Source organism: Botryllus schlosseri, chromosome 14 (genome assembly GCF_051294905.1).
Source record: "Botryllus schlosseri isolate E-star chromosome 14, Bs_hap1, whole genome shotgun sequence".
Classification (NCBI taxonomy): Eukaryota; Metazoa; Chordata; class Ascidiacea; order Stolidobranchia; family Styelidae; genus Botryllus; species Botryllus schlosseri.
The window spans coordinates 8,356,937-8,380,298 of record NC_137249.1 but is presented as its reverse complement, the minus strand read 5'-3'; the positions used below and the strand labels follow the sequence as shown (position 1 = coordinate 8,380,298).

At 41.2% G+C, this 23,362-nt stretch overlaps 1 protein-coding gene across 1 annotated transcript; it reads right to left on the bottom strand.

Annotated features, from left to right (window-relative positions):
- Positions 1-8,170: 8,170 nt before the first annotated feature.
- LOC145456134 (cholinesterase-like) lies at positions 8,171-18,272 on the bottom strand. The gene is made up of 7 exons (XM_080334196.1): positions 17,790-18,272; positions 13,719-13,939; positions 11,104-11,339; positions 10,051-10,219; positions 9,236-9,987; positions 8,961-9,175; positions 8,171-8,901 (listed from the first exon to the last, which is right to left on the bottom strand). The coding sequence occupies exons 1-7, from the start codon at positions 18,220-18,222 to the stop codon at positions 8,795-8,797; spliced, it is 2,133 nt and encodes a 710-aa protein (XP_080190322.1). The 5' UTR covers positions 18,223-18,272; the 3' UTR covers positions 8,171-8,794.
- Between the last annotated feature and the right edge of the window lie 5,090 nt (positions 18,273-23,362).

The following is a 23,362-nucleotide window of genomic DNA, read 5'->3' as shown; positions in this document are numbered from 1 at the left end:
AGTTATTGTTCAAACAAGATCAAGAACATAACAATTGGTGTCAGAAGTCGGATTCAAAGTTATTTCTGCGACGTATATACATCATGGAAGCAAGTATATTGAAGCTTCTAGAGAAGCAGCAGGAAATGATGGCGGAGCAACGCGCTCAGCACAAAGAAGAGATGGCACAGCACAAAGAAGACATGAAGCAACAAAATGCTCAGCACAAAGAAGAAATGGCGCAATTAACGCAGAGATTGAATCCCGGTGCATCAACATCTGAAGCTACCGCTCCCAAGTTTGATTCATTTGTAAAATCAAAGGAGAAGTGGGACCAATATCTGCAACGATTCAACCATCACCTTGCAATTTACGGCATTTCCAACATGGAGAAGAAAAGAGCGTGTCTACTCTCATGGGTTGGACCTGAAACGTACTCGCTCCTACGTAATTTGTTTGGTGCTGCTGATGTCAGTGCGCAATCCTTCGACGCGTTGACTGAGAAATTGTCTACACACTTCAAGGACTCAATTCATGTGCAAGCAGCCAGGTACGAATTTTACAACTGTAAAATGCAACCGGGACAGTCGTACGCCGATTGGATCGCTACTCTACGCGGAATCTCCAAAGATTGCAACTTCATATGCTCAAGAGATGGCTGTGATCAGAGCTACGTTGATGAGCTAATGCGCGATCTCGTCATTAAAGAAACGCCGCACGCGGATGTGAGACGGCATTGTCTAACACAAACCAATCCATCCCTCGACGACGTTCTCAAAGTAGCCGCAACATACGTGAGAACGCTGGAAACTGATAGGGTTATCCAAGGCGAGAGTAGCGGTAAAGACCCTTCCGTCGTCAACAAAATGACGGGAAGTTATCAGAAGGGGAGAAAACCTTCCAAATCCATCCAGGGCAACTTCCCGGAAAGACTGAAATCCTGCAGCCGCTGTTTCATCGATCACCAGAGAAAAGACTGTCCATATCGACATTCAGTATGTCAGAAATGTGGTCGTAAAGGTCATATCAAACCTGTGTGCATGTCTACCAAACCTAGTATCACGCAACAGGTTACATCCGTCAATTTCTGCTCAGTGCCGCTCCTCTCCTTCGACATCGATCAACTATATCGACGCGTAGGAAACCAGCTCTGGATCAACTCCAGCATCAACGGCATTCCGTTGCCGACACAGTGGGACACTGGTGCACCCTCCGCCATGGTGGGATTGACTGGGTACAAAACTTTGGGCTCTCCGAAACTCTCAGCATACCATTGCTCTTTCGTAGCGTATGGCGACAAGCCACTGAAAGTGAAAGGTATTTGCACTGTAAGCGTGCAGGTGGGTTCTGAAGTTCGAGTTGGCTTAAAATTGGTAGTTCTCGACGAACACCGTGGGCAAAACATTTTTGGTCTCGATTGGAGCGATGCTTTCTCCATGACCGCTAAGGGAACGTCTGCTTTGGATGCAATTTCCTCGCAGATGGCCAAATCGCAATCATGTAATACTATTGCCATTTCTGATTCGAACGACAAATTGGTATCTTTTCAGTCCAAATTTCCCTCCGTTTTCTCTAATGTATTAGGACGATGCACCAAGACAAAGGTGACAATTCACTTGAAACCTAATGCCAAGCCCGTATTCAACAAGCCACGCCCTTTGCCTTTCGCAAGGCAAATCGCTGTTCAAACCGAATTGGATAGATTAGTCAATCAAGGTATCCTCGAACCAATCAATTACAGTGATTGGGCAGCACCAATTGTTGCCGTCACCAAGTCTAATGGATCAGTACGCATTTGTGGTGACTTCAAAGCATTGAATCGACAAATTCAGATAGATCAACACCCCCTGCCCTCCTTGGATGAAATTCTTCACAAGTTACAGGGTGGTTGTATATTCACGAAAATTGATCTTGCCGATGCTTATTTTCAGCTAGAATTAGATGATGATGCGAAGAATTTGTGTGTCATCAACACGCAATTCGGTCTATTCCGTTATCGACGCATGTGTTTCGGAGTCGCATCTAGTCCCGCAAATTTTCAACGCTGTATTGATGCCATGATCACCGGCTCACCCGGTGTTGCTAGTTTTATCGATGACATAATCGTTACTGGCATTGACGAACGCCATCATTTTCGCAACTTATCGCTACTCTTTGAGCGCCTCACCGAATACGGTTTCACCGTCAACTTCGCTAAATGTGAGTTTTTCAAAAGTAGTATCGAGTATCTTGGTCACATAATCGACAAGGACGGCAAACGCCCGTCTCACAAATCCGTTGAAGCAATCAAACAGTTGCCTAAACCTCAGGATGTTCGCCAGCTACAGGCATTCCTGGGCAAAGTCAACTATTACCGCGCGTTTATTCCTAATTTCACGAATAAAGCCGCTGCCTTGTACCGTCTTCTTCAAAAAGACGCGAAATTCATTTGGAATACGGACTGTGACGCAGCTTTTCGCATTCTCAAAAACGACGTAATCGACGCTACGCAGTTAGCTCATTATGATGTGAACAAGCAGCTCATTTTGTCAACTGATGCTTCTCAATTCGGAATCGGTGCTGTCCTCTCAATCGAGCACAATGGCGAAGAGCGACCGATCGCGCACGCATCGAAAACGCTTTCCGATTCGCAAAAATCCTACTCTCAAATCGAGAAGGAAGCTCTGTCAATCATTTACGGAGTCACTAAATTTCGTCAATTCTTGTATGGTAGAAAATTTACGCTCGTAACGGACCACAAACCGCTTTTAGCTATTTTCTCGCCGGACAAGAAAATTCCCGTGATTACAGCGCAACGCTTACAGCGATGGGCACTAACGCTCATGGCTTACCAATACGATATTCGCTATAAACCGACTAATCAGCACGGAAACGCCGACGGTTTATCTCGCCTACCAAAAGGTCCAGACCCTGAGTTTGACGAACTGGAAATTCGTGAAAACGCGGAGATCGTTCACGCTATTAATATGGCATTCGATGGCTTGCCGTTAACTCGCAATGAAATTCGCGACGCGACGCTGAAGGACAAAACCATGAAACTAGTAAAATTATCTGTCACTCATGGTAATTGGAATCCAAAGACGCACATTGATGATTTTTCTTGGTTTTCGACTCGCAAACATTCGCTTTCTTCGCACGAAGACATAGTCATGCTCAATATTGATGGTTTTCAGCGCGTAGTAATTCCGCAGTCACTTCGCTCTCGAGTCTTATCATTGTTGCACGAAGGACATTGGGGTATCGCGAAAATGAAGCAGATGGCTCGACGTTACATCGCATGGCCTTCCATTAATCGCGACATTGAAAATCTCGTTAAGAGTTGCGACGCTTGCCGTAAGGTAATGAAAGCGCCTGATCGTCAGTATCGCGAATGGCCAAAAACTTCTGAAAGCTTGAACGAATTCATTTGGATTTCGCAGGTCCAATAAACAATAAAATGTTTCTTGTCATCGTCGATGCGCATTCGAAATATCCTTTCGTTAAAGTAATGAATGTCGGTTCTACCACAACCCCGTGTGTGGTCAACGCTTTAAGGGAAGTCTTCTCTATCGAAGGCTTGCCCATAACAATTGTCACAGATGGCGGGCCGCAATTCACATCGAATGAATTCGATACGTTTTGTTCTAATTTGGCAATCAGCCATATCGTGTCACCGTCTTTTCACCCTGCCTCTAACGGGGAAGCGGAGCGTTTCGTCCAGACTCTAAAAGCTGGATTGATAAAAAATTGCGACGGGGGAAAAGATCTCAACTTCGCGCTCCAAACACTTCTCGCTACGTACCGATGTGCACCGCACCCGGGCATAGACTGGAAAACGCCTGCCGAGATTTTACATGGTCGGCAGCCGCGCAATTTGTTAAGTTTGTGCTCGCCCTTCGACAAATCGAAACCCGTTACGCCTAGACAATCAGTCACTCATTTTGAGATTGGTTCCTCGGTTTACGCTCGCAGTTACCGAAGCGGACCCAAGTGGGTTGCTGGCGTGGTGACGGAAATACTGGGGCGTGTTGTGTACATCATAAAAACAGATTATGGGTATTGGAGGAGGCACAAAAACCAACTCCAACCACGCTTGATTTCCACTGGTCATGATACAGCCACACAGGAAGTTGCTCAGCCTCAACAGTCCCAAGCTGAGCAACCATTGGTCAGGAATAGGGCACAACGTCCTGCAGCTAGCCCTGCTCGATCGTCGGGCAGACGTTATCCTCTGAGAAATAGGAAACCCACCGATTTCTATAGACCGTAAATGTGGGCAACCCTCTAACTTACAAGGGAGGACTGTTATGTTCGTGCATTTACGTTCGGTGTCGTAGAACTCTTTCTTTCTCTAGGATTAGTAATTTCAGTAATTTCAGCCAATCATTATTTCCTCGTGTGTCATGCTTGTATTTATACCCTGTGTTCTGTTGTCTCGTGGTCTTTTCATTTAACTGAACTCTGGATCGTGTCGCTGCCTTAAAGTCATACTGCTGTTAATATATACTGATTTCATATTGCAACCTCGTCGTATTGAGTTATTGTTCAAACAAGATCAAGAACATAACAATTATTATCTATCTTTCACCACAACTAAGGTTTGCCCAGGTGCTGGATTCGGCCATGTCTATTTTCCATGTGTGCAAGGATAGACTACATCAAAACTAAGTAATTCTACCGCATGCAGAGACGTGATGATTATCGGGATACGGGACTTTTCTAACAAATGCAGTGATTTGATGATGGTTGACACATCTGCACGGAATCATATTCTTGCTTGGTGCACGGATTTCCATGTTTATTAGGGCTCTTCAGAAATGACTTTTTTTCTCAAATCGTACTGGCTACTTGATAAAATTGTTAGGCTGCCTAATTTAAGCCTACACACAAAATTTGGTTCAATTCCCGTCAGTAACCGCTTTGCTACAGGAGAAGAAAGTTTCTATTTATTATATAAAAATAAATAATAAAAAAATTGAAAATTTTCTGTTCACCCCATGAAAGTGTTAGGCTGTCTATAGAAACGATGCTCACAAAATTTGGTTCAATTCCAACCAGCGGAAGCGGAGTTATGGCCGTCGAAAAATTTGGATTTGAATAAAATAGTATTTACGGTGAGCACAATTTTAATAAATAAACAAAGAATCGGTCACCGTAAATACTATTTTATTCAAATCCAAATTTTTCGACGGCAATAACTCCGCTTCCACTGGTTGGAATTGAACCAAATTTGGTCAGCATCGTTTCTATAGACAGCCTAACACTTTCATGGGGTGAACAGAAAATTTTCAAAATTTCTATTTTTTATTTTAATATAATAAATAGAAACTTTCTTCTCCTGTAGCAAAGCGGTTACTGGCTGGAATTGTACCAAATTTTGTGTGTAGGCTTAAATTAGGTAACCTAACAATTTTATCAAGTAGCCAGTACGATTTGAGAAAAAAAGTCATTTTTGAAGAGCCCTAATGTTTATTCGTCATTCTCCTTGAAAAAATCGCAGAATCCAAATAGGGGGGCCCCTTCGACCAGGGGGACCCCGGGCGACCGCCCACCTCGCCCACCCCAAAAGCCACCACTGCCTAATGAGTGCCTATTAGTATGCTACGTATTTCAGGCATACATAAAGAACGCGCAGACGACAGTGATAGGCCTGCGCAACGCAGTTCTATGAAATATTTCTGTAGCACGCCATTTCAAAGTCGAGTGTACTTTTCTCCTATGCGAGTCGCATTTGCAGGTTACTGCATTTGCATTTTGTACTACTGTCTACTCAGATTGCAAGGACGGAATTGTGCCGGAGCAGACCATTTCGACGACGGACATATCAATATCCAAGGTTTTTGCCACCAACGGTGAATATTTATGGTTAAAGTCATATCGCCGCGGATCTTGTAGGCACCGCAATTTGCCGAGCCGTATGCGGGCCATAACTTTATGCCTTCATTTGTTACGGTGAGGAAGGGTTGGTTTAAAAATACCTGTGTCTCATATAGTCCCGCAACCACTTGTTTCACAACCCGACTCTAAAGCATTTCAACTTTCTCCGACGGTGTTTTCCAGAGAAATTCATTTTAGATAAATCTTATGAATTCAAACCAATTTGTGTAATACAAAGGTCGACACATTTTCATGGTCAAACCATATTAGCTTTGCTCGCAATAACGAGCAAGGCTAATACTTGTGATGTAACAAGGAGTATATAGTGGAGTTTGAAAATCCGACAATTTTGCTAACAATAACCTGACATATATCGCACTATTCCTTGTTCCTTCACGAATGGTCATGCTCAATTGCTCAGTTTATGTCATGGTGCTTATAAAGCACTGTAAAAGCACTTTGTTTACAAGTAAAAGCAATCGTTCTTCCACAATGAAATAGATTAGATATTTAAAAAAAACGATTACGATTACGTCGGATTTTTTCGAATGTAATAGATTGCGATTACGATTACAATTCTCGATTACCTCATGTCTGCTCTGTACTGACTTGTTCTTTCGAAACGTATAAAGTAACGTTATAAAATAGTATCTAAACATTTGCCGCCAGATTTATCTATGTATGCCAGACTATGTACTGACGCTGCGTAGCCATGGTGTGGGGGCGAAACGTGCCTTTGTACCTCCAAAATTGTTACTTGTTGGTTGTCACATCTTCTGTATACACTGTGGCATGGTGAATGGGTCATGAGTCATCAGTCAAGTCACAATTCAGGTCAAATTGCCTTTTCGAGGTATGAGGCGTGATAACGTCATTGTATTTTGCTAGCTGTCTGAAATACAGATTGAGTGGTCATGGATTTTGAACTGATGAAGGAATATAGAGTTAAATATACACGCAAGAAAGGCGCTGTATCGCTCACATATAAGTAGAACTAATAAACTACGTAATTGCACAGCCTCAGTTTATAGTAACCAGCCAAAATAGTGAATAGAGAAACGAATTAGTAAGATGCAATACATTACCCTTTTGCAAATTGATATGATACAATTCGAGCCTGCGCCAATGGTTGAGGACTATATAAACTATTTTCGAATTCAATTTCAATAAAACACGAGGTTTGGTTAAGTTCAGAACACTGAACAGAAATATACATTTTTCTATTGAACTACTTTACTAAAGTATAGTTTACGACAACGTATACGCTGTAAGCTTCGATTACTTCGTTTGCGATCAATATATTTGTGAGAGAACAATGGAGGCTCAGTAAAACGCACGATCATTGAATGATTGGTCGCTCTCGCAGGTTACACCACCGTTACGCGAACAATCCGAACATATGCCAGATACAGTGATTTTTATCGACACTGATTACTTGATGACTTGAAATTGACTCGTGGGTTTTGCTCCGAGTCACGAGTCAATCCACATTTCTGATACGCCGAGTCAAGTCAAGTCATACGAAAAAGTGACTCGAGTCTGACTCGATTCAAGTCATGCCTCGAGTGCTCCCAACACTGAGCCATGGTGGAGTCGTATGGCTGAAAAATGCTGGGTAATGTTTGATGATGTTTCTTCACTTTGGCTCAACTCAGTGGTGGCCTTACCATTGGGGGCCCTGAGCAAGAATTCCGGAGGGGGGGTTATAAGTATGTAATCGCAGCTTATGCGGGGCTCCGCCCCCCCATACCCTCCTTTCGCATACCAACTTAATATTAGTGCGCCATATGGAACGGTATTCCGCGATGCGTATGAGTATATGACACTATAACACGGCTTTGAATCATGCCTAAATAGAATAGCGATTCAACTGCTACAGGCTAAATAGACCACACTAATCTGGAAAGCTATCGGCTGACATTAGTAGTAAGCCAGCACACCACGTCAAGGTTTGAGCAAGGCACTGAATTAGGTCATATCTACTATTGCATGTTAACAAGGATAGACTATACTAATAGGCCTATACCTATGTATACCGCATGAAAAAACTGGATGATTAACGGGATATGTGAATTTTCTAACATGCTGAGAATTGATGATTGACCCATCTGAACGGAATCATCTTCTTGATTGGTACATGGATTTTCACGTCTATTCGCTATGTATAACCCTTGATAAAAAGCGCTAAAACCAAAAAGGGAGGGCCCTTCGACCTCCGCCCACCTCGCCCACCCCAAAAGCCACCACTGACGCTACTATATACCAATAAGTGTCGAACCACGGGTAACATTGCTTCAAGATACTTCAGGATCAGTTGTTCAGCAAAAGAGTTCACCCAGGTTAGATAGAACTATATTTTGATCATCATGCAATAGTGCGTTTTATGCTATGTTCGTATATATATTTATACATATTTACGTTAACTATTACTTTTTTAAAAACGCAAGTATAAATACAATAAAAGATACAAGGCGGTCGCGCAGCGATAAATAGACTAATAACTATATCTGTGAACGAAATTTAAAACGAAAGGTAATGGCTTCATCTCGCGAATTCAGTCGTTACTAACGCAATCAGCAAGGAGTTTCGTATGACTAATGGCACTCAAAAACATTCTTTACTTACGCAAGATATCCTAGATTGAATATGCCAAGAAAGTCTCCAAAATAATTTCTCTCCATGTATAAATGTCGTCAATAAATGAATTAGCATCGACCACCCAGAAGAGATTGATAGCATATTACCGTAAAGGCTATCTCACCTCTTCCGAGACGGAAAATATCTGTAGTAGTGTCACGATGACATCGTTTATGCGTAGTGCGCATTGACATTATAGTGGTGAAATCCAATCCTATGCGTACTTTGCAATGTCCTCACTCCTTGAGAAAGAATTACTATAAACTTCATATCAATACTTCGTGAAGTACGGGCGAAAGGTGTGTGTTGACGCGCGAATTGGCTATATGGCATTTTGTATCAGAGCTATGAATGCTGGTAAAATCCAGGCTGTGTGGCTTGCTAAGGCAATTACAGATCCGCCTGTTGACTGTTGTGTACAGAAAACATCTAAAAAGAATCATAATAATAACGGATTTTGTTCATATAGAAGTGACATTTAAACTAACCTGATTGCTGGGAACTTTTTAACAAATATCGGTAGTAATCATTCCAAAACTGACATTGTTTATGCTTTGTCTTTTCTTTCACGTAAGTCAAAACAGCTGTTTGGTTGTTCGATTTGACTGTTGATGCTATGTCAAACACGAGTGAAGATTCCAATCTTCCTTCATACTGCGGCCAATGAGTCAATGAGGAATTCTCATACTCTCCGTTTGGATTCCTGAAGTATTTACAAAGTTGTTTAGGAATGCTAAATTCTAATATGAATGGGTTAATATACCCAGTCTTTGCGAAGTTCGACCAATATCTCATCATTTTCCTCCCCAGCTCCTTTTCTTCAAGCGTGTAATTTAACGATTCATTTAGCGATATGCCGAACGCAAACTCAATTTCGTACCCGTGCAGAGTGCCCATCCATTCGGGCCACGGGGTCTGCGAACTTCGATGGAGAAAGTGGTATAAGTATCTACTTCCTTTCGTTGTGTTACCCTCCCTTGTTCCCGAACCATATTCTTGCATTTCCTCTATCCAGGCAGCGTTTTTCATGAATTCAATCGTCGGGCACACGAAATTCAAATCACCAACTGACAGGTCCAGCGCTTCTTTGTATCCGTTCTCTGACGGTGAGTCCGGGGACTGCGTTTTATCTGATACAGATTTTTCGAAGTCGGTATACAAGAAATCAATCGCTTGCAACACAGACTCTTTTGAATTTTCCTCATTTATTTGTTGTCCCGTCTCATTAAATGGACTCCAAGGATAGCCCCACAGGGCCGTATTTAATCCTTCTCTGTATTGCGAATAAGATATCGCATCTGGTTGGAGACCCATGAAACCGTTAGTTGTGTATACAAGAAAATAGTTGCCTTCGTTTGCGTTGAAGCCTGCTAGGATATTGATGTCTGTTGCAAACGTCCCGTTTTTGAGATGGTCCACGGCCTCGCGCGTGATAAAATCTTCATCGATAATAGCTGCGTTCTGAAATCGTGCGGTGCCTAAATTTTCTGCCCCTATCTCGGCGTCCGCTAGTTTCTGATAGAAAAAGAACATATCACAATAATTACTTCCATTTCAAATTGCCAAGGTTCACTGTACTTGTGCATCATACTCTGTAAGGCATGATACTACATCTGCCAGCGATTCGTTTGCGCTACTATCGCCACACCCAACAATGTCCGCAAGTTTTCTGGCTCTTCTTTTCATTTCATTAACGGGTAGGAGTGCCCATGGACTAAAAACCGACGCACTTTGCAATATGGCGTTTCTGTAATTTAGAGTATGAATGAAGATCGTAGATATCATTCGAATTTCATATTTCCGTATATAGATAGTTCAATAGCGATATTTCTCTAACATATTTTCCCGGTGAATAGTTCCTCTCATATTTTCTCGTGATGTTGATATATGGACCTGTAACGGGAACACGCCACCTAGCGTATGCCATTCCACACAAAATACATTTAGAACATCTGAAGTTCATTGGTTATTTAAAGCACTGATTTTCCACCACCAGCCCACCAGATATATTTCAGTTTGATTCCCAATCGCGAAATCTAAGAGGATGAAACCTTGTCAATTAATTCGAGACATAAACATCAAATTAAAAACAGCTTTTATAATTTAGATCGCTTTCCCAAGTTCATGGTCTACTTTCGACTTGCCCGACGTCGCAGCACAGCAAGTGTTTCACTAAATTGTTCAAGAGTAGCTTACAACTCGTTTGCGGCCAGTATTATGAGGAAAGTAAGAAGAGTTTAAAAAAAGTTTGACGAAAGTCAACGTTAGAATTCAACTGCATGTGACAGTACAATAGAATATAGCAAACCGCGGAGTCACATTGCTTTCAAAAGAAAACAAACAGTCAAATATAGTTGCTGGTTTTCAAAGGACTTTGAATTGCAGAATAAAACTAAAAGATGGCAGAAGAGTACTCATTAAATACAGATTTCAGTTCTTTGTTTTGAGTTGTATACGCTTGAGCTTGATAAGGTTAAAATTTACTGCTCATAAGAATATTCGTTACTCGGTAGGGATGGTGCGAACCCCTCTAAAAGGTTCTGCTTCGCGTGAACACGAAAATGAGGCATCACGTGCCGTCAAAATTCTAGTTGCAACCCAAATCACTTTTGGCGGATGCCAATAACTTACCGAAATAGAGTATTTGATTTGTCTGAAATGATATGCATACTGATACTAGCCGCGCCCGCGCTTTCTCCAAATAACGTTATTTGGTCTTTGTTGCCTTGGAAATGATGAATGTTATCTCGAATCCACATCAGCGCGAGATTTTGATCCCACAATCCTACGTTTCCTGGCGCTTCTTTTATGCCCAGTGCAAGAAAACCAAAGGCAGCAACGCGGTAATTCATCGACACGACGACGACCTGTTGAAAATTCAACTGTACAGTGTACAACGACTTTTAGGACATTTGCCTAAATATTTAGGATCCATATCAGTCTGGAAGGCCAATAAAATGCCAAGTATTTGTATGCGACTATTATGAGTTAAGTCGAAGGAACTTACTTCACTTTTAGGCAGGGATATCTAGGGCCCTATTACGGGCGCTTGTGGCACATAGTGCTGTGGTGTAATGCCCCAGTGCTCGTCACAAGCGTCACGGGGGGAGGTTTACTGCGGTTCCTCCAGACCCCTAAAAAAATTTAAAAAAAACAGGGATATCTAGTTCTAGATATCCCTGCTTTTAGGCCGTGGACGATTCCTTGATCTGCGAATCTAACCATTTTAATACCACGAGGTATGTTGACTGACTCCAGAAATAACAGTGGCAGCCTACATCAGTACCTTCACTTACTGGTATATCTAGTTCATAAAAACTCTTAACACACCAGGTGTCACTAAAATGCTAAGATATATGACCATGACATTTCAAACCAAAGAATCCATCTGGGATTGCATCATTCTCGGACTCGAACAGCAGAGACAATTCAGCCACGTATAGAGAGCGTTTGGGACTATTGGCATCGTCAGGCACAAGGTCACATACAGATGGTGACGCAACAGGGAGAACGCGGTGACGATAAAAAAAAAACGGAAATCCGAGGTGCAAAAGCGCCTACCACCGTATCCAGGGTGAATATTTGGGAGGGCGGATATATATTTCGTGTGGGGGCGGGACAATGCCTTTCGACGGGCCTTAGCTCTACCGCTGCTGACTAATTGGATATACAATTGCATAATTTAGAAATTGTCGACCCTTGTACGCGATCATTGCATTTACACGCCCAAATTCTCACAATCTAACAAGTAACAACCGATACGGTTATGCCAGGCAGGCTATAATGCATATTAGGCTAATATCTGTGTATTGGTGTATTGAACTGATAAAATTGCTAATAAACCAATGATGATGAATATCTGGTATAATCTAGCCCAAGTAAGGATTAAAACTATCCGGAACGGAAATATAAATCGCCAGTAACAAATTTCCCTGATAGCCCATTATGGAGAACAATGATGTATCGCAAAGGTCCAATCGATAACATGCGACTATTGTGAATCGCAGCATCGGTTCGCTTGCAATTAGCATGAAGAGCCGTAAGTATCGTCCATGCAGCCAGGTCCGTCCCGATATCTGATCTTTAAATCGATGGCAAAGTAGATTGCAAAGAGAAGATGTGTCATTCTCAATCTTGGGGCGTACGGAATTCTATTTGAATCGATCCTCAAATCGATTCATAAAATCTTGCCGATGTCTCGAAAGTGATATGGCACAGTGGCTCGGTCATTCTCGTGACGTGTTGCTGTTATCGAATTTACTTCGCAAGAAAGATGCATCGCGGTCACCATTCATAGTGTTTTGTATTGGTACTGTATAGGCCTATACGCGTTTTAATAAATAATTTAGTCGTTATTAAAGATCAAGACGCTTATGGAGGTGCAGAATTTCAGTAGGCCTATACAATTGAATTACACAACTCCACTCCACGCCTTAAGCAGTGTCTCATAAAAGTCTAAAAGTCGACATTGATACTACAAGTCGGCAACTACGGTATCATAATGAAGAAGATAGGCGTGGTGTAAATTACCGTTGTAGTCGAAAAAAGTCATGGATACCTCGAGCAAGAACAACGTCTGCATGACCGCATAAAACAGCATCTCCCTAGATATATTAGAACACGGGCATCACGTCGTCCTTGATTTATCCCCCGAAGGTTTGTTTACATATTAATAAAGATCAAGACTTGGCGCATATTATTACATATATTGTTAGAGAGTGTCTGTAGATCGGAGCGTTATAATTCTACTTATTGAGCTGAGCGTGTGGCAGTAAATTGGAGAGTGGCTATTATACAATAACATGCAACAACTGCAGTTGTAAGTGACCTGATTCATGCGTGCTTTCTCGTAGTGATATTATACAGCCCAATTTGTGGATATTGTAGTGGGTATTAAATTTATATAATACTTTTGTCACATTTGCGTCGCTGAAATATTTCGTACCAGTGTATAAAACAGCGTTTAAACATGGATATTGAATCTTGCGACCATGTCAAAGAATTATAGATTTACGTTGCAAAATCCGAGAAAATTTATATAGCTCCATTCCCCGGGGACAACTTGCAAATGATGTATGGATACAGGTCATACAGCTACATGTTCCCTAAACACGTAACACAGCAGTCCTCAGTGTATGATAGTTTTACAGATATGATGTCAATGTGGAATGAAATGAGCCTGCGCTAGCGTGGCGAAACCATGCAGTATTGCATTGTGAATTGAAATCAGAAACATATTTAACTACCTGTTCTGACGCGGCCAGCCATTGTCCCTGGTAGACGTCCAGTGAGGATGTACCACTGTAAAATCCGCCGCCGTATATCCATACCATTACCGGGAGTAGCTTCCCCGCACTCTTCAATTTATTGCTATTGAAATCCCGGTCAAGTGGAGTCCAGACGTTAAGAAACAAGCAATCCTCACTCTTATTTGTATTGGTATTCCACATTTCCGTTCCGCGATAACCTGAAGTGTAAGTTAACTGATTAGTAAGTACACAGCGGGCTGTAAAAAACGGACTGTGGCGCTAACAAACGGAGTCTGCATCTTTTAAAACGGAATTAGACACTTGTATTGACACAATCAATTGACTGTTTCATGTTTCGTAAAGTTACAATTCTTCAATTTAATCGAAATTATTCATATATTATCAGTTTCTTATAATTGACGAATTGGAAATTAGTTGGACATTAATTTATGAACGCTCGGAGATTGAATTTCATCGCCACAACAAAATTGAGACATCAACGGCAGCCTGGGATTGTATTATACGTCTTATAGCGGAGCGTAATTTGAATTTACTTATATCGATAGCTTTCCAGGGCCCGTGACCCAATCCGACTATTTCAAATCACTAATCAAGTTGAATAAACATTTTATGAATTGTAATTTATTCGACTAATCCCGTAATCTCACCGTGATTGTGTTCTAAATCAGGCCTAACGTATAATTAACTTTGTCGCACGTTTTTAAAGCCGCCCCAGAGTGAGAATGTTACCGGCTGTTTTGGTGATTAGTGGTTACCCTAGGAATATTTCATTATTGTTGTGTTGGTTTCGGGTCATTGTAATAACGGATCGCGGCACTTTCTCGATACAATCAACATATTATTATATTGCTACAAGAGTTTCTCATGAGCCGCAGCTGATGCTATATTCATAGGGTTGCATTTAAAACAAAAATCGATTTAAAACAAACATGTTTAAAACAAATGGCTGTTTAAAACACTTAATTTAAAACCTGTTTTATACAGTGTTTTAAACAAAGGCCGATTTTCTGATGACTCGGCTTGACTCGAGTCATTGCGCATGGCTCGAGACTCAGACGGCAAAGGCCGACATTTCATTGTAGTTTCGAAGAATAGTAAAGTAACCGCACTATTGAGATTTCCCCTGTTGGTACTGGTACTTGAAAATGCGAGGAAAATTAGTATATTATAAATGCGAACCATTCGCTATCACGAAACAGAGTTATAAAAATTGGGTTTAACAAGACATTGATTGGAAACTGAGCAGTCAACACAATGACTTGGACGCTGACTCGAGTCATAATACCATGACTCGGACTCGACCCTCTGCTCGCTGACTTGGACTCGATGGTGAATTGAAAATGACTCGACTTGACTCGAGTCAAAACTATAAAAGTGAGATTGAATTGTGACTCGGAGCCTTGTGACTTGGTTACAACGCTGGCCCGTTCCACCCATTCCCATCGCGTTTATATTATATTTGATCATGAACGTTACATTTATCTGTGTATATACCAGTATCATTCAATGGCCGATGGTTTCTGATGCCACTTATCCAAGACATCAATTCATGTCGCTGATATGCACATTAGGGTTGTCCATAATTTGGAAAATCACAAAATTTATGCGTATCCATGTCTCATTTTATAGGTTATAGATTAAAAAAAACGTCAATGAACCTGCAATAATCTCACAGCAAAGTCGTTAACATTTGTCTATATTCGTTTGAAAGTAGCTGCCGTAGAGTGGGCGTGTCAGCGACCATAGAACGGCAAGCAGACTAGTAATCACGAAATCACGGCGATTGATTGGCTAATCTGCTATGCTTCAATGCTCACGACGGTGGCGGCTTGCTGATCAGCTGGTCAAGGAGTCGGGTAATAGCTGTGATTCTGTAAGCGCATTATAGGTTGCTCCGCAGATAATGATTCAAGATTAATTCAGAACATGTTGAGTGACGAAATACATGATGAACAAAGAACAGCTGCTTCAAATACATGACTTGATGGCTTATTGTGAAGGCCACCGTTGTAGCCTGTATGCCTTGTTTTCATCGAGGGAAAGCACAAAAACACGAGAAGAAATATTGCAAAGGCGTTTATGCAAGTGGCGAACGAACTTGTAGCTTCAGAGGGTATGTTCCATGATTGAATACAAATAAAAAACTTGGCATTGACACTACTGTGCATGATCTTATCTTGTCGTGGTAGCCTATATAATTGAAGTCTTAAAAGCTGTACTGGCTGGATAAATCAGCCATTTATGCTTGGCACTTGTCACATTCTTGTAGTATAATGAATCATACCCACGAGTGCTGTCTAAGTCCTCAATGATGCCCCGGAAGAAGGTCTAAAGGCAAGCATAGACTATGCTGGTAGGACCAGTAAAAAGACTGTTCGCTTGCATTGTTTAGCATGTCCATAATGAATCTTAGATCATTACCGGCTGCATCACGACTAATGCTTGAATCAAACCAGACATGGACATAAAAAAGAATGTATTGAAGCGGTGCGGTAGTTACATTTCTTTAGAGTCCCAATGCAAGCTACCTGGTCGGCCCACATATCTTCTGAGCATACAGGATTGTGTCCAGAATCCATGACACATGGTGTGCTGCACCAGTTTGGCGATAACTAATATACTTCACCTGCACTGCACCCAGAAAAGCAGGACCACTTGGCGTAATCACAATCATAACAGATAGGTATTTCTGGGATCTATAAGTTCACAAGCATTCGCTGTTTCACCTCTATCATGCCTGCAAGAGGGTATTGTTGTTCTGAACCTATCGTTATCTAGTTTCAACGCTAAAAATTCAATGACCAAGTGTCTCATTTTAGTATATAATCACTAGGGCGGTTTTTTTTTGACATGTCAAAATTTGTCAAAATTTTGTCAAAATTGTAGCGTTAGGTCAAAATTTGTCAAAATTGTTCATAAAGTCAAAATTTTTTTGACGTCTTTATTTCGTTTGTATCGTAGATTTTGCACTGTCTGTGAACGTATCATTTGATATTTTACAGCTTGTAGTCTACTTTATAGGCCTACTGTTGTAAACGGCGCATTGTCTGCTCATACTGAATCATCAACGGTCAATGGTCAACGTACCGCAATATCCTAACTGGGGCATCATTCTTATATTGAGAAGCGCATGATGAAAAATTGTAATAGACAACATTGTCAGAATGAAGCAACATGGTGCGTCACCAGTAGTGTATGCACATTGCACAACTTGAGTGTTGTAAGGCAACAACTGCTGCTGTTGAACGTCCTTGGCAAGTAAGGACATGCACTTTTTACCCAAGAATATAGGAAAGTATCTCTCGTTGTACTACAATTTTTTAAAATTATTTCCACCATAATACGTATTGCAACCACTGGAATTCTTCATAGAGCCAGATTTCGGTAAAATATTGTTTTTTATATGTACAAAGTTGCCTGTTTCTAAGCCAAAAGCGTTTTTTCAGGCCAAACTACTACGTTGGGACAGCCAGTTACAACCGGAAATGTAGATAACTGGTACAATTTTGACATTATTTGGGAAAACACCTAATTTGCATACGTTAGGTCAAAATTTGGTCAAAATTCAGTTTTTTTAGGTCAAAAAAAGTCAAAATTTTGAATTTTTAGGTCAAAATTTACTTTTTTTTAGGTAAAAAAAAACCGCCCTAATAATCACCAACGTACAATGCGCTTACAGAATCATCATTGCCGTTAGGGCGTTAGCGTACTTCTTGAACTAGTAGATGCACATAATCAGCAAGCCGCCGTGGTCGTCATCATTGAAGCATAGTTGATTAACCAATCACGAGACGTGATTACTAGTCCTCTCGTCGTTCTATGGTCGCTGACACGCCCACTCTATGGGAGCTACTTTCAAACGCATTTAGACAAATGTTAACGACTTTCCTGTAAGCTTATTGCAGGTTCATTGACGTTTTTCTTATCAATAATCTACAGAATGAGACATGGATACGCATCTTTTTCGAGATTTTCCAAATTTTGGACAACCCTAATGCACATTATATGGGTCACGTGGGACTATTTTATAGCAACCAGGCACGATACCTTCACCAAACGTGTTGTCAGTCCATTGGAAACAGGAATTCGGGTATGATGTTGCGTCGCGTATTTTATCCCACTTTTCGGCAGGCCTTGGCTTTCTAAATCGCATCTCGCCGATCGTGGTTTTGCCGTATCTCATACCGAGAAATCCAGCCACTTTGCCATCTAGAATATTGAGTATTTTGCCCTTGTATCTCCCTTTCCTGGTCCTTACGGTTATGAAATTATGGTTGGATCTGTCGCCCCGCTGTGACTTTCCCTCCTCGCGACTGCGCGATTGAGCTTTGTGCCTCGGCGACGTTGCAGTTCGGCGAGTGTCTTTTGCGGTTGCTGCATTTCTCTTGCTGTGACCACCCGATACAGTAGAAATGCTCACGCTCAACAATAGAAAAGCCGATGCCAACCCAGCGACCCCGATAATGCGATATGATACCATATCCTATCGCATATCTACTCTGTAGCCTAAATATTGAAGAAATACAAACTCATAAATACACTGTGGCATGATAGCGTAGTGGTATGATCCACAGCTGCAACACCTATATAGGATGTGGTTTCGAGTCCGGCCGAGGTCGACTCCCAGAATTCCTTCCTGAACGGTGGAGGTTTATCTAGGCTTCTCTTCGCCACCTGATCCGTGTAAGCGGTGTCTTAATAAAGGCTAGAGGTGGGCCGCTCGGCCAAGTCGGCAGCAGGGCTGGCCACAATGATTCGAGTACTCGAATCTGAATCGAGTTTTAATTTTAATGATTCGAGTCGAGTAGTAAAAGGCGATTTTTTCGAGTACTGAAATTATACGCTCCTCGCCACTGAAAGTTGATTTATCAACGAGGATTACAGTTTATACTAATTTCACTGTTGAAGTCCTGAAACCTTGATTGGCCGTATCGTAGCATACGAAACATGAAGTACAAAGCTACGAACGTTACCGGAAATAGCACATTTCCGAAGTCATGATCATCCCACAATATTATCGCCAAGTGCAATGAAATAGGTATTGTCGAAAAAATACCAAAGTATCCTTAATATGATGGATAACAGGCATTATATTCTTTGTGGTCGCTTAAAAGGTACATATTTGAACTTTGACAAATAATATTCTGAAATGACGTCAAAATAAGTGATACTCGATTACTCGACTCGATTCGAAGCATTTTACGTGATTCAGAATCGGGTCACTCAGGTACTCGATTTTGCCCAGCCCTAGTCGGCAGCAACGGATTCATAATAAAGGACATCGAGCTTTTCCATTATAGTCGAAAAGCATCATGAATAACGCAAACAAATAACTATAAATACACCTGTTGATACTAATCAGTGATTTCATGAATAGCTGCGTCAATAAAATACCATCATTATGATAAATGGGTTAGGCCAATTGACGAGCTTATATGACGCGTAATGACCAACACCAGAATCCATCGCAAACATTGAAAAGGTAATAGTGAGTATTGGCGCCATAATCACAGAAAATGTCCAATGTGATTGATATATTTCGTGCATTTTCGTCGTCGCGACATCATTGCCGTAGTTTAAACATCAATTATCGTATAGTCGTGACCTATTTGTTGAGGAGTATAAACGCCACGAAGAGAAGTTACGATTTGACGCGTATTTGGTATTATAGTCGCTAATTTTTTATCGTCTTGAGCGGCACGGTATACTTCAAACCGCGTGTGGTCTGTAAATCATTTTAGCTGACACATATTCGTTCGCTTTCTGGCGATTAACGATGTCCGATGTAATAATCCATGCCTCGGAGTTATGAAAAACTATTCATCACTGCAACGAATTAAGATATTGGTACGTGTTTCCGGTCGTGACATAGCGAAGGCATAAGTTTTTCCGTTGGTACCCGTAACTCACGTCTCCCGGGGGACGAGACCATTGCAGCGGTATAAATATGTTGCTACAATCCTTGCGTATGTGGGTGTGAGGAATTAGGAATATTCTCTTTATGACATGTATACGGCGATAACTTAAGAAAAAATATCAAATATTGCGCCTGTTACTAGTTATCGCTATGCATGCGCACATCTTCAGATAATCGTGGACAGAAACAACAAAAACTGACTTTCTGCACGTACGTTCCCCATTCGTTCTTTTATTGAAAGTGAATTAATATCAGTATCCCGACTCAGTGATCTTGAAGTGCCAAGAGTGGGTATATCTAATATATCTAAAGAAGTATACTATATAATCACGTAACTTCCTTGTTAAAGCCATACCAAATCTCTATTATAAGCTGGCGTTTGCTGTGGCCAAGTATATACTGCTTCGAAACTACTACTCCCTCCGCGTATGAAAGATATTGCCGCCGAATTAGGCTCCGAATTCCTTCTCTCGATGAAAAAAAAACTGTCTATTCGTGCTTGCGGCAGTGACGTGATTAAGTACATTTGCATATTTGACGCGAAAGCCCCTGAACTTTTGTAAGTTGACATTGCAGGCGGCGTACATATCGGTTTCACAATTCTGCTGTAGTTTCGTCTAATATATCGATCTGAGTGCGCGTGACGCTCTATAGGACATCGGCAGTTGTCGGTTACCTTGCGAGGTGATGAAAGCCAGCAGTGTGATCAGATCACTCGCTTGAAGTTGAGTAAATCTTGGGTTGCGCGTTTAGCATTGGCGTCTGCGTCGCGCATATCTCGGATATGGAGCAACTGAATTAGACTTCCGCAACCCAGGACTCTATCGAGAAGAACTGTGAAATTTCGCATAAGCTATGTAATCGATTTTGATTGAATTAATAATGGCGATAACGGGCCACATTCTCCATCCTAATTTCTCATTGTAGACGTGGTCATTACTGTTACAAATGACGTGCCAAACCTCGCTTGATTCTGATGCTTTTCTAGGTCAGTGCGAGATTCGCTTCACTTCCGTACTGCAATGCGATCACTTAAGTCCTTAGTTTACACTTACGCGAATTAGGAAGAATTGCGATCGTAGTCACGCACAGTTTGAAATTGTCGCTCAGCATGAATTGTATACACATGACATGGCACCCGCGTGAGACAGAAAAACCTATATATGCATGCACGACAGATTTCACAAATTATTTAAGCTTTGGAATATCTTGATTCCGCGAGTGTCCGCCTAAAATAATCTGGTTCATTTCAATATGAATATAGCCTACTATTCAATTGTATATTGAAGTTTTGTACCCCCAAGAAGCTCTTCCGCATATTTGAGAAAAATAATATAATAATATGTAATTGTAAGCAGACATGTAGATTAAAAATATCAGATTTCCCTCTGCACAGGGCCGGTAACGAATTGCAAACCTTCACTGCACGATTATGACTATTCTATTACTCTTAAATTTCATTGCATGTCATAACTTATTAAAGAGTCGAAATTTGAGTTAATCTGTTATATTTGATGTAAATGAAAAGGATTGACACTGATATGTTGTAAAATCCCCTTCGCATACCTTATGCAGCAAACCCATCGCTCACTTTGAACAATGTCTGCTTCATGTTTTGACTAGTCCAACGCACAGTAACGCGTTTGAATGGCAAATTCTTCTTGTCACCTACCAACAAACATAGGACTATAATAACGACGGTAATATCTACAATTCACTTCTTTTCTTTCATTCTCTTAAATCTGAATTACGAAATGCTTCAAAGGTAATGAACTACTGAGGATTAAAAATAACCACAGTGGCGCTAAACATTGCATGGACTTTGTGGTTTCATTTTGTTGCATGCTATCTTTCATTGACAAATATTATGCTTCACTGAATGTGTTTAAGTTTGTAAATCTGGGAAGGTTGTGCAATATGTGCATTGTGCATTGTACATAAATTTGCCTGCAAATATTTTCGTCTGATTTAAAAGATGTGAACTAAATAAATATAACGGATGTTCATTGACATGATAGCTCTATGACGCGCCGAGTTGAGCATATAGTAAACAGTCATGTCGACCATCAATGGAAAGATGAATGAGAAGAAGCGACTTTGTGCAGTAGGCCTACATCAATCAAGCATTTACCTCCGCCCCCATTCATGTAAAATACGGTATTCCACTGAATGAACAATGCAGAAATATTCGCATAAAAATATGATTTTACACTTGTCGATATTTCAGAATCTGTATATAGGCTATTCAACAAAAAAATCAGCCTCTGCATACGATTTTGCAGTCTGGATAGAAAGAGTGTGATGGCACCCACCAATTCCGACCGATATGGTCCATTAACCTGGTATTTATCTTATTCCGTGGCCAAGGACGTAGCCAGAAAAAATATTTGGGGGGCGAAAAATTAGATGACGTAAAAGACCCCCCCCCTTGAAGATAAGAAAAAAATAGGTGACTCCGTAACATGATGTTATTTCGTGACCTCCTGTCTGCTATATCAGAAAATATAGAATCGCCCAAACGTAGGCTACTAAACTAAAAGACGCACACGATTTCAAATTGGTATTTCTTCACTGGATATAATTTTTCCCTGCGCGATGGTATTTGTCTTGTGAGGTTCTGATTGCCAAGACAGGAACATTCGGCGCCAGTCATTTAGGCGCCTGTGAACAATTAAACCTATATGTATTTTGTATATATAACGTAGTTTTCGGTCAGCATAAGGGCAGTACTTTTCGGCCAAGGTTTTCTCGCTGCCGATCGTTCTGGTACACTTCCCGAGTCGCATGTTACATGGCCTAAAACTTAATATGTCTTGCTAAATCGTGGCGCGGTTATGGCCAACGCCGACATGCCCATTTCTATAAATGTTGCATATTTTTTCTTGGGGTAAAAGTACCCAAAAATCAAGATATTTGGCAACTTGAAATCGCGTATAGCGCAAAATTTTTTTGAAAAAGTTGCATAAATTTTCAAAAAAATACTCTATAATATATGTTAATTTACGAAAAAAATTCCCCTTGGGCTCAAGCTCGCCCCCCAATTGGGGAATTTGGGGTGCGGCAGTTGCGGTCCTGCACACGGCATGACCATTTATGAGTTGCTAGAAGGTATGCGCCGGGCGGGACAGTTTTCATTTATTGCTGTAGTTACTTCATGACTTGCGGAGAAAGCTGTCACCACTCAAAAGATCACCCACACTCGTAGCCAAGGTCGTAGCCAGAAAACTTTTTTGTGGGGGAGGGCGGACACCTCATGGGACCGTACATACTTCCATGGGCAATTTCATCACTACCCATTATACATGCGATATTTTCCTGTGCCAGTCGTATTTATGTCTTCGTCTGTCCCGGAACGGAAATTGCCGGAACTAATAGTCCCCCCATACTGAACTGAAACCCCTAGACTCAATCAACCCAACGACCTCGGGCTATTCAAGTGTATCTACTGGTACTGTTGTATCTCATAATTGAAAATGCAGCTAAACTGAATTATGATTATTTTCGGAATTTTTTTTTCAGTAAACCGATAAAATCAAGACATCTATGGACTCTAAATCGCGCGATGCGCGAAGAAAAATTTTAGGATGCGTTCATCTGCCCCAAAATACTGTAATATTTATTGATTTTAAGAATATTTTTCAAAAATTTTTTTTTTGGGGGGGCGATCGCCCCTTTTGCCCCTCCCTGGCTATGCCACTGTCTG